The 12,384-nt window shown below is 35.9% G+C and overlaps 1 protein-coding gene across 3 annotated transcripts in view; it reads right to left on the reverse strand.

Moving 5' to 3' along the window:
* Positions 1–12,384, reverse strand: part of HGF (hepatocyte growth factor) — an 80,170-nt gene that overhangs the window by 39,938 nt on the left and 27,848 nt on the right. For 2 of the 3 annotated variants that reach the window (XM_029234119.1, XM_029234118.1), the window contains exons 6-7: positions 7,117–7,237; positions 5,621–5,739 (exon numbers count right to left, since the gene is read on the reverse strand). In XM_029234119.1, coding sequence (XP_029089952.1) covers positions 5,621–5,739; positions 7,117–7,237 — 240 coding nt within the window. Of the gene's footprint in view, positions 1–5,616; positions 5,740–7,116; positions 7,238–12,384 lie in introns of all 3 variants that reach the window. The other variant, XM_029234117.1, reaches the window with a different exon arrangement.

Genomic DNA, 12,384 nt, shown 5'->3' on the forward strand with positions numbered 1-12,384 from the left:
AGAATACCCTGCTACACATTTGTCAGGGGATGAGCAATGTTCATCCTTCACTTTCAGTGTTATACTAATTGTAAGATTGAAAGTTGGAAGCAAAGTGACAAGAATAAATTTGTAGTTCATTCAGCTTTTTAACAAATAAAAGGAATTGAGAGCAGTATTCAAAACCTTGGATCTGGTGTAAACAGCCCAGTGTCAAGGCAATGTCAGCTTTTACTTTACTAGTTCATGCTAAAATTCTGAAATTTTAATTTTATCATAGATCTTGGTCTGTTTTGTTCACTTCTAGGAAAGTTCCCAGCAACTAGGAAAGCATGTGACGTATTAAGAGCTATTCAACAAATATTTATTTAATGAATTCTATAGAAAAGGGGCAAAAACTCATTATGCTCTCTCTATGCTTCCTGGGATTGCTGCTATGTCCAAGGCTTCTGCTATCACATTCACTTATGACTCTGCATGACCTTCAGGGAAGACTGAACTTAGATGTACTTTGAGCACAGACATGAAGCACCTGCATCTCAATATAAGCAGAACCAAACTTATTATCTTTCTCCTCAAATTTATACCTCTCTTAAATATGTATCATCTACCCAATAACTTAGGAAGAATATTAGACTTTACCTTTTCCCTCTCATTTCCCACGTTATCCAATTCATCATTATATATGGGACATTCTAACTCTTTAATATTGCTCACATCCTCCTCCACATTGTTTTGTCACTGCTTACTGCCTTAGTTCACATTCTCTTTCTTACTTGCCTGTTAAAATCAACTCTTATCGGCCTCCATGCTAATTACCCAGAATACGTAGTAATTCTTCTGGACCAGTAGTCTTCAAATGTTGTTGGTTTCTTTAATTTGTTTTTGTTTTTGCTCCTGTTACTAAAATAATTTTGAAAAAATATTTATATTCCCTCTCTTGCTTTTAAAGTTGACATCTACATTTTTTGTGCTAAGTTTAAATAGCTGCAAAAGATGTGGTTTCTAGCATGTTTTAACTATCGATAGTTTTAAATTGAAAATTTTTGTATCACTCTTCTAAATGGATTTAATGGACTCTAAATACCACAGTGATTTGATACCTATACCTTTTTCTGGATAAAATGTACATTATCAAGTTCTTTTTCTCCTTGAATCATTTTTCCATTCCACTTTACCCACAGAATGTTATTTTAGTGTAATGTATTTTATTTTATGTTGGAGAATCTTTTATTCCTCACCTATCATACTTTCCTGAAAGATTTTTATATACTTAAATTTTTAAAAAATTTCTTGTGACCACAAAATTCTAAGAGATAAATGCACACTATACTAAACACACACACAGCCACAAACACACAAATATACATATATATGTATACATGTTATGGATAGAGTTATACAATTATTAGCAGAACATAAATGATAAACAGCATTAATATATAGTATTTTCAAAGGTCTCTTTGTTTAGTGTCCCCAGGACAGTGCACCACATTAATATTCAGGAAGGATTAGCAGTTTGCCTTTTTTCAATAAAGTAGCAAAGGGCAGTTGTCAGTGGGCAGGGAGGAAGTTGAACTTGACTGACTCCTTGGGAACACATGCATCTCAAGCAGAAGACTTTGGGAAAGAATTCATATAGAAAACTAGGAGCTGGAATTTGAGCCCTTTAACCTATCCATGCCCATAAACCCCTAGGACAGTCTTTGTGTTCCCTGGGGTTTCATAGATACCGATTTGGAAGCTACTGTTCTAGATGACAAATCAGGTAAGACCACTCTCCCTGCTTAATTTTTCAGTGTTTCTCATGGCAACTGGATGGGCTACTCTTGGATCCTACTTCATCTGCCTCACATCAATCTTATTTTTCTTATCTTCTTCCATTTCTCTGTCTTTACCCCATCCCTACCCATATCAACCTAATTACCATGTCTTGAATATTGCCGTTCTGCTTCACCCATCATGTCTTTGCACACCTTTCTCACTGGCCTACCTAATCACATTTTGTAGAATTGAAATAAGGATTATTGACAGTAGATGGAAAGCACCCTTCTGTAGATGTTAAATAAATGGTAGCAATTATAACCTTCTTATACAGTTATTATATAATTTAAAAAAAGAGTTTTAAAATTCCCCTTCAGCTTTAGAGGAGACAAGTGACACAATCATAAACTCTATTCTTTTCTTCAAACATATTGAAAACTCAGAATGAATTCAAGCAATTGGGACTGAGAGAAAACCAGAAAGCTCACCGAAGAATCAAATGATACCAATAAAAAGTGACAATCAATATTCTCTTACAACTAGTGCATGTAAATATGTGTGTGGTATACAGAATTCTAATACACCCCTAAGATTCCTATCCACTGATGTACACTCTGTAATCCCCTCCCCTTGAGCGCGGGTAGAACTTGTGAATATAATGGGAGAGCCACTCCTGTAATTAGCTTATGTTGTACAACAAAAGTGAAGAGACTTTGTAGATGTAGTTAAAGTTCCCAGTCAGTTGACTTGAAATTAATTAAAGGAAGACTTCCTTGGGTGGGCCTGACCTAATCAGGTGAGCTCTTTAAAAGCAGGTGCAGAGCCTTCTGCATTGAATCACAGTGTGGAGGCAAAAACTGACCAGTTATTTTTCAATCATTTTCCCTAATAAAGATATACTATTTTCCCAGGAAAACAAAACACTGTTATTTTTACCTTTCACAACTCTGTGTTAAGGGGAAAGAAATTATATGGAAGTTCTAAAGGATATGATTTCTGAACAAGTCCTTTTGACATTCATCCCCAGTGCAGAATCTTGGGTAAAGTTGGCTTATAAAATTTTAATACCTTTGAAAAATATTCTTAATAAATAAATGGAAGAGGGTGCAGAGGTCAGAGGTTGAAAGTAACAGAAAGCTATCCTGTTGGCCTTGAAGAATTAAACTGCCATATTGTGGAGAGGGTCATGTGGTAGGAAACATCAGGCAGTATCCAGGAGTTCAGGATCTCAGCACTACAACCACAAGAAACTGAATTAGAATATTGGAATGGGACACCAAGTCTTAGATGAGACAGTAGGTCTGGTGGGCACCAGGACTGTGGCCTTGTAAGATCCTAAGCAGAGGACACACCTGACTCATGCCTTGACTCCTGACCCACAGAAACCATGAGATAAGAAATATGTGTTATTTTAAGCTACCAAGTTTTTGATAATTTGTTATGCAGCAATCGAAAATTAATACACAATTGAAACCATCACCAAATTCCTTAGTTTTGCATTGTAGCCTTTACTATATGTATAAGCCAAAATATCTGGAAGACATTCTCTCTTATGCTTTCCAAAATTCCTGAATGTCACTTTATTTCATTAATTTTAATAAAAATATAGTCTCTATATATAAATTAGAAACTAAAATCTGTCCTGTAATAAAACATTTTTAAAATATTCCAAAAGCTGAAAATATTTTTATCTTAACTACAATTGACCCTTTAACAGCGTGGGTTTGAACTGCATGGGTCCACTTATATGCTGTTTTTTTCTATAGTAAATGCTATAGTACTACATGATCCCAAGGTTGGATGAACTCACGGATACAGAGGAACCCAGGAGGTTCAGCACCCCCTAATCATCATGTTGTATATACTATATACTGTATATAGGTTGTATATATTAATACTATATAGGTTGTATGTACTATATAGGTTGTATATACTATATACTGTATATAGGTTTGGGTCACAAATTCTGCCACCATTTTCTCAGAATTAGCATCCTATAAACATCACCCTCTGTTTAAAAAAGCCATCAGAATTGTTGCACATTAGTTGTATAAATAGCTAAATGTGGACAGAAAAGAAAAAGAAATTTATCTAATAGTTAGAAGTGTCATATTCATTCTATATTTTCCTCTCCCAATGTCTTTTAAAAATAGCCAGTCTTATGCATGCCAGTTGAAAGGTGAACGTGCCAGTGAATAGGCATGTGAGTGTGTGTGTGTGTGCGTGTGTGTCTGTTTATACTGGTCTTATTCCAGAGACGATTTTTGAGTGCCTAAAACACACACAAAAAGAAAAATGGAGGGGAAACTATTGGTTTCTTGTACCTAGCTGGTCTAGAATTATGGACAGATTAACAAGATTTAAAAACTCATTGAGTTGAACTAACCAATCTATACAGAGAAACACTGTCACAAGAGTCATCCCTTATTTTAAAGGACCAAACAGATGGTTCAATTTCCTTGGAACACTGTGTTCACATTGAGAGCCTTCCAGATTCTGAAGTTATTTCACATATGCCAGACACATCTCCTTTCTGTGGGTTTTATTTGAGTCGTCCAAAACATTTCCTTTTATTAGCAGGTCTAAGTGGAGAGATATTTACCTTGGCAGTATCATAGTGTAGATAATACTGAATAAGTCTGTTCAAAGAAAGAGCCTCATCATGCCAATCTAGGGAAATATGCAAATCCCTATCCATAGCCTCATAATTGTATATTTATCATTCTGGGTGCTGGTACCTGATTGTATGTCTTTACATTTTTCTCTCTAGATATATATATATCTTTATATTAGCCAGCCAATTTATAACATGATTCCACCTTACTAAATTTATGCAATTCTGATTTGAAAGCATTTTAGGATCCAGTTCAAAAAATAAGACTGTACACATAGAAATAAAAGCATGTTTATGTCTAATTATTATCCAGGATTATTTCAGAGAAGAATAAAAGTGTGTGAGTTAACTGTGGAGGAGAGGACCAAGATTTAAAGGGATATCGCAAAGCAAGTAAGAAAAGAAGCTTTTATCATAAACTCAGGAAAGTTGGGTAAAGGCCAGTATGTAGAAGGATAGTAGGACTGCTAAAAAACAGGTTGAGGGCTTCCCTGGTGGTGCAGTGGTTGAGAGTCCGCCTGCCGATGCAGGGGACACAGGTTCGTGCCCCAGTCCGGGGAGATCCCACATGCCGTGGAGCGGCTGGGCCCGTGAGCCATGGCCGCTGAGCCTGCGCATCCGGAGCCTGTGCTCCGCAACGGGAGAGGCCACAGCAGTGAGAGGCCCGCGTACCGCAAAAAAAAAAAACAGGTTGAAAGAGAATGCAGGCTGTGTATAAGGACAGCCAGAGAGGTGAGGATCAGCTACTAGAGATTAAAGATGTCTGTGAGAAGCTCCTGTTAGACTTAGTTTTCTACATTGCAGCCTCTGTCATTCACCAGAAGATGTGCATAGTCAGTTGACAGCTCATGTTATGTCTGGGAGGATAGGTAGGAAAAGGATACAGGATTGGAAGGTAAGAATCCGAGGTCCTAGCTCTTATGGCCCTAATGACATTACGATACTGCACATAATCCCTGATCATTTTCCTCCCTCTGTAGATTTTTTTTCCCTTTTTCTTGGTAACATGAGAATGTTTGTCTTTACCATAAGTATAAATGTTTTGTGTGTACGTGTGCACTTGTGTGTGTATCTCTTTCAAAATAATGGCTCTCTGAAAATGCAAAAGATTGGGTAGGATTATGTAACACATTCTAAAAATGTTAAAACCTATACATGTTAAAGTATCAAGTAAAATAGTTGTTAACCTGTCTCACTAATAATCGCCTGCTTAGATCCAGTCTGTGAGAGGAAAAGGAAGCAATAAATTTGACCCTAACTTACCGCACATTTTAATTGCACAGTACTCCCAGGGGGTGTCAGGGTCAAGAGTATAGCACCATGGCCTCGGCTTGCCATCAGGATTGCGGCAATAATTATCATCAAAGCCCTTGTCGGGATATCTGCAAACCACACCAAGAAAAGTGTCATGTAAATCTGCCTGGAACACCACCCAGCTCTCAGCTCACAAAATAACTTTTGACTTAGCTCGGATACTGTTAGCTGAGGGAAGAAGAGATTTTCTGTGTTTTGCCCTACAAGGACTGCTAATCATTAACTGCTGAATCTATTACTGTGCATATTCTACTAAGGCCAGAGTACCATCCTCTTTGCTAATAAGTTAGGTCCACTTGGTACCGGTCCACTGGTTGAGGTCCCAAACTGAATCCCCTTCTTACAAAGCCCAATTAAGGACAGATTACATAAACATGACCTCGTGTAGAATGCTCATTAAGAAAACAGGTCCTCTTCTAGGGCAGACTTAAAGTTCAAACTGAAAGTTAGGTTTCAATAGCTATGTTACTAATGATAGCTCAGTTTTAGAGCTAGAGTCTTCCTAGGTCATGCCCTCACCTCCAGCAGAGCTAGAGACAAACTCCATCACACCACTTTCTCTATACCCACCTCCCTTTAAATTAACAGGGTCCTGAATTGGTGAGTTGTTTTTAATTGCTACCATATTCCTTCTGCTCTCACTTAAAAGACAAGAGATGCACTAAAAAACAAAGCAGTTTTAATTTCATCTAGAAGAGCAAGACAAAAAGAGAAAGAAGAAAGAAAAAACACCTTTCAGCAATTTCAGAAGAAAGGTGGGGATAGACCTTCTTCTGTAGTTATTTGTATTTTTATTCTTTATAATAAAAAGAAGGAAAAATTTTTTTCAACTAAAATGTTTCCTGTGAAATGAATGGGCCAAAATACACATAATTTTTAAACCATTTAAGCTCAAAACCTACTCCTGAGGAGAAAAATCCTCACAAGAAAGCAGCCAAAATCCACCACAAGAAAGCAGCCAAAGAATTGTTTGCTCCACCTTTCATTCCCTCTCTATGGGCATGACCTGCATCACGGTGTCACACATTGACCCCACTTTACCTAAGTCACGGAAGGTGTGGCATTAGAAGGAGATTCACATTCACTTTTATTTAACAATAATGCCGCCCTCCCCAGCTTGGGCCTGTCAAAGTGCTTATTATTGAATGAGCTTTTCTCTTTTTGCTGCTGTGGAAGGGAAAGAGGAAGCTTCTATTACTGTTTTCCTTCTCCAGCCACTGATGCTTCTGTGTTTCAGGACCATCCTGATTTCAGGGACTCTTAACCTAATCAGCCAAGCCCAGTTGGAGGTGAAGCCAGCACTCTCATATACCTCATCATAAATCCCTGTGCCCCAAGACTATCAGGAAAACATTATATCAAGAGAATTTCCATGGTAATTTGCCATGGGGCAAATAACAGTTTGTAAATAGAATCACTGGACGCAGGATTTGGTGGTATTTTACCTTTCTGGCAAGAATTTATGCCGATGTGGCGTCTGATGATCCCAGCGCTGACAAATCTTGCCTGATTCTGTATGATCCATGGGACCTCGATAACTTTCCCCATTGCAGGTCATGCATTCAACTAATAAAATTAAAGCATGGCATGTTAATTGCTTCTGACAGCAAAATCAAGAACACCACTGTTCCATTTAAAGAACAGTAAATCACCTATTTAGCAAGGATATTTTTAGAAAAACTTATATACCCTTTTAACTTTAAATTAGGGCTTAATATCCATTAATAGTGGTATAAAATACTCCCTACTGAACTTTTCATACAGTTTAAATGGGATTTTTGTAGTTAGTGTCATACAGATTTACCATAGGGCCAAGATGCTGCCTTTCTAATTTTTTCATAACTGTCCAAAAGGTACCTAGAAACTGAAAATCCTTGGAGGTTTTCCCTTTGTTGTTCTAAAATGCCAGGGGTCTCAATATCTATACTGTCAACACGATAGTGCTCTTCTCTCAACTTACCCTGCAACACATACACAGAAAATACACAATTTAAAATGAATACACATCATACTTCTACAGTTAATGCCAAGATCAGGACCAGACAGATCTGAGAATGTGAATATTTTACAGGACGAAATCACGGTTCCTTTCTATCAGTGAGTATCCACATCGAATAACTGAGCAGACTTGCATACTTATCTAGCTTAGGATAGAACATGACCTGCTATTGAACTTCTTGTACTCACTGTTTTTAAAATGTGTAAGTTGATCTAATTATGCTGGGTATTGTTGATGACTCTGTGAAGTTAATTAATAGTTCTCTTCTGGCTGGCCTCTTATACCACACTGAAAACTCTGAATCACATCAACTAGCTGAAAATAAGCCTTCTCAAATGGACAGGTTGATTTGTAGCACGGCAGGCATCCTGTGGAATAAATCATTGCTTGGCTTTCCTACAGATCCGGCAAACTTCCCCAAACACATCATTTGTATCTTGTGATTACTGATTGTCTAACATTAGCTGAAGTGGGAAAAGATATCAGTGTTTAGTTTTATCCACCGGGATCTAGCCTAATGAGTATTTGTAGAAGTTCGGGATATATTATTAGAATCGTCACTTTTCAACTTTGATTTTTATAACCTAATAGGCCGTTAATAACTTAAGTCCCTAAAACATGAAACCATTTGGCCTGATCCATCTGCTTCTTTTCGTGCAGGTTGATCTATGAACTAAGACAAGGGACCAATTCAGCTTCCTCTCATTTGATACTGAGATCCCCCAGACAACAGTCAGTAAGCTCCTGAAATATAAATGACAGGGATCCAAGAGCATACTGATAAAGGTGCTCTGGTTGGCCAAGGTCAATCCCACATAGGTTATGTAGTATCACATTTCAGCTTTCCATCTGAACGGGGGTACAAACTTAGTTCCCATTTTAAAAAGAATGCAAGGTTTGATAATGTTCACAGAAAATGATACAACATTGATCATTGTTGTTTGCGCTTTTGTATTGAATGAAAGAGTAGAATAGAATCCTGTGATCACAAATAAGGGGATAAAATATCCACACGTACAATTTCTAATCTTGTATAGTACTCAGGAATCAAAATACACCTATTTTGCTCAGTCAGAAAATGCAGTTTATAAGAGTATATCCTTTTCTAATTAGAGTGAATAAAAGTATTTTCTGGGAAACTGTGTTGGGGCATTATTTAAAAACACTTCTCCTGAAACTTTAGAATTTTTAATTTTCTTAAGGAAACATAGCTACACAAATGAAACAGGTGATTCTATAAGGTGACTGCTTTCCAGCATGAGCAGTAGATCAGTGCTACTCCAAACTTTAATGTGCATAAAAGTTACTTTGAGATCTTGTTAAATAAAGGGCAAGTTCTGATTCAGTGAGTCAGGACTGGGGCATTAATAACAAGCTCCCAGAGGGTGATGATGATGCTGGTCCTTGGACCTCACATTGAGTAGCAAGTTTGTAGATAATTTATTCAATTCTGAAAGTTCTTAGTGTTTGGCTTTTAGGAGAGAATGGATTTTACTTAGACCTTGAAGGATGGATAAGATGTGGATAAACTATAAAGGGGCAAAATAACATAAACGGTACAGAAACATAAATTAGTATGCTGTTTATAGTGAAGTGAAGAGAGAGTTATGAATGCAGGTGCAGAACTAATGAGATTGAAAAATAATAAAAGTTAACCCAAAGAATGTTAGAATTTTGAAGGCAATGAAAGTTGCTGTTGGGGTGGGAATTAAGTGAATCCTGTGATAGGACTGAGATGCTAAGTATATTATAGTTACATATTCTTTGATTATTCAGTACTTTTAACATATAAGAAATCATTTGACCCTTGCAGTGAGGAAAACAAGGCTCACAAAAGTTTTAAGGGACTTACCTAAAACAGAAAATGCCAGATCTGTGCCTGGAACATAGGTCCTCTGACCCACAGTCCAGCGCTCTTTCCATTCTCCCTAATTGCCTCTTTGTCCTACATATTTTAACTTGTTTCCTACACATTCTTACTGGTCATACTTTAAGATAGGTTGAAAGCAAAACTTTTAGAAAGTCAGTCTCCCTGCTTTTGCTCAGTATTGTCCTCATTACCCTCTTCGCTCCTGTCTATAGCAGTAGGTTGCCCGCCTGTTGGATTCTCACCTATTGGGGGCTAGGAGAAACGAGACTGGCCATCTTATTCAAGGATGAAAAATTTGTGGTTTCTCCATTGCATCAAACCATCAGGTTAGTCATAAAAATTACTTCGAGAAAGGCAAATTTTGAACTCATATTTACTTCTCAAACTTCAAGAATTCTAAGACTCTTTTAAGTTTTCCCAGCTCAAAGTCAAGCCGTATAGGTGGAAACCAAGTCCACCTACCTACCAAGGACTCAGGTGAAAGCATTATCTATATAGGAGTGCAAGAGGGTGAGGACTGCACCTCCTGCTGTATTTCCTTTTGACTCTCTCTGTTGTTGCCAGGGTATTATTTAACCATTCCAGCAAGTTCTTCCCTTAAAAGAAAACAAACAAAAGCAAAATACTGTCCCAGTTCACAAAAGCTCAAACTAAATAAATGTTTATATTCATAAGTAAATGAATACCTTTTTCTAATTATAGTTCTGCTCTAATTGTTAATAGAAAACCCCCAAAACTACACATTAATTGTAACATAACTAGGATTAATTTAACACCTTTCTCATATACTAACTAAACTCAGAAATTACTGTGTTCCATTTTTATCAATCATAAAACCACAAGTGATCTGAGTTTACAGACTAAAACAGCTATTTTGAAAATACCTCTCAGACAAATCCACTCTAGTGATTACTTCAGCAAAACTGAATGTTTAAAATATGAATAGTCTCACAAATCCACATTTATAAATAATAGTTTTATTTAAATCTTTGTTTTTAAAAGTCTTTTGCCACACAGAGTATGGAATTACACATTTAAAGTTATGGCAGTATTATTTGGTATTTTAAGTGTAAGGTATTTAAAAATAATGATTATGGCTTAATAAAATGCATTTACTTGAATATTTATCATTTAAAAAATCTGTTTCAATGATTAGTGATTGCTTTCTTTTAAATCCCAAGCAAATGTTAAAGCAAGAAGTCAAATTTTATATACCTCTGTTTTCCATAATCTTTGAATTAAACATTAATGGTAATATTTTCTTTACATAATTATGTAAGGTTCTAAATGTGATAAACGAGTATTCATTTTGGAATGCTTTATGTATTTCAAAGGTTTAAATTAAAAGAAAATAATTTTAATCTTTAAATACCAGATATATTTTTATGAACCAAAATTGCAGACAAATTTCAGGTGATTATTTAGCAAATATTTTAATATAGTTAAAAAATTTTCAAAAAATATATACTGTTCTACTGGTCCTTTTCCAAAGAACAGTCCAAAGTTGACCACATACTTTTCTTATTTAATTTTAAAATATACAAAATGATGTGATCATTAATATTTCATCCATAATAATATAACCTGTGGAACTTGACATTTACAATATCCATAGATTAAAATGTCTCACCCATCATACTATTTAAGCATTGTGGATTTTGAGGCTTTTTCCTCATATATGTATTTTAATAGAAATTTACATCATGTCAACATTACTTTGTATATTTTGTATTACCCATTTTATAAATAGCTATTTTTCTTCATTAATGTATTGACAATGCTTCTTCTTATTTTAGATCCTCTTCATTAAAATCCTGCTAAAACATTGTTTATGTTAGCATGAATTTAAATATCACAGCTCAATTCACAGTCCCTGAAATATGTTTAGCCTATAGGACAGGTGTTGGTTTACTTCTCTCACAGGAGGGTTATTCTACTCTTTCAGACTTCTAGCTGTTTCCAGAAAAAGCATATCTGCCACCTTTAATGCCACCGTGACCAATAGCATCGTGTGTCCTTCATACTAATGATCAATGCCCTTTTCTAAGGGAGGTGCGATGACCTCAAATCATTATAAAATATTAGGGACGTATACCCTAATGAGCTAAGGAATACCAGAAATTTTTCCAAGCATTTATTTTTTTATCACATTTATTCTACATTGCCTGTCATTTTAGATATATGCCAATATAGTTTGATGAAGGTTCTTCTTTTAAATCAGGGGTTGAAAAATCACATTCCCACAGACTAGGCAGGCAAGGTAAATGCTAAACTGTTTAAAGTTTGACCAATTTACCTTCCCTTGAAAACACTGTCCCAGATCAAACAAAACCAATAAAGAAAACTCCTTGCCAATAACTTTCAACCTGAGAAAACTGTGACAGCGGAGAGTTCCCTAAAAGTAGGGTTTTCTTCCATGTGTAAATTTAAGACAAACATTACAGACTTATTCATACAAAACAGACATTCATAACGTTATCACAGATCAGTTTATTATTTTTAAAAGAAAAGAAAAACAATGAAGAAGTTATAGTGAACAGAATATGATATGGAATGGAAAGTAAGAATTTACAAACAGATGGAACTGGCTCTAGCACATGAATTCAAGAATGTTAACTAACAACAGAAAACAAATTCACCTTCTCTGTGACAGTTAGCTAACAATGGCCTTTTTATGTGATAAATATCAACCTAATACTTAATGAATATTATGGAAGAAATAGTTCAAAAAATATTTGGTTAATAACAAACAGGTAAAATATCTTACTATAAAAATTGGACAGCATTCCAGCCGTAATCCCCACCCCAGGTACTTCAAAATGCTACTAAATTTTGATCAGAATT

Source organism: Monodon monoceros, unplaced genomic scaffold (assembly GCF_005190385.1).
Source record: "Monodon monoceros isolate NGI ecotype Baffin Bay Population unplaced genomic scaffold, NGI_Narwhal_1 Super_Scaffold_2, whole genome shotgun sequence".
Classification (NCBI taxonomy): Eukaryota; Metazoa; Chordata; class Mammalia; order Artiodactyla; family Monodontidae; genus Monodon; species Monodon monoceros.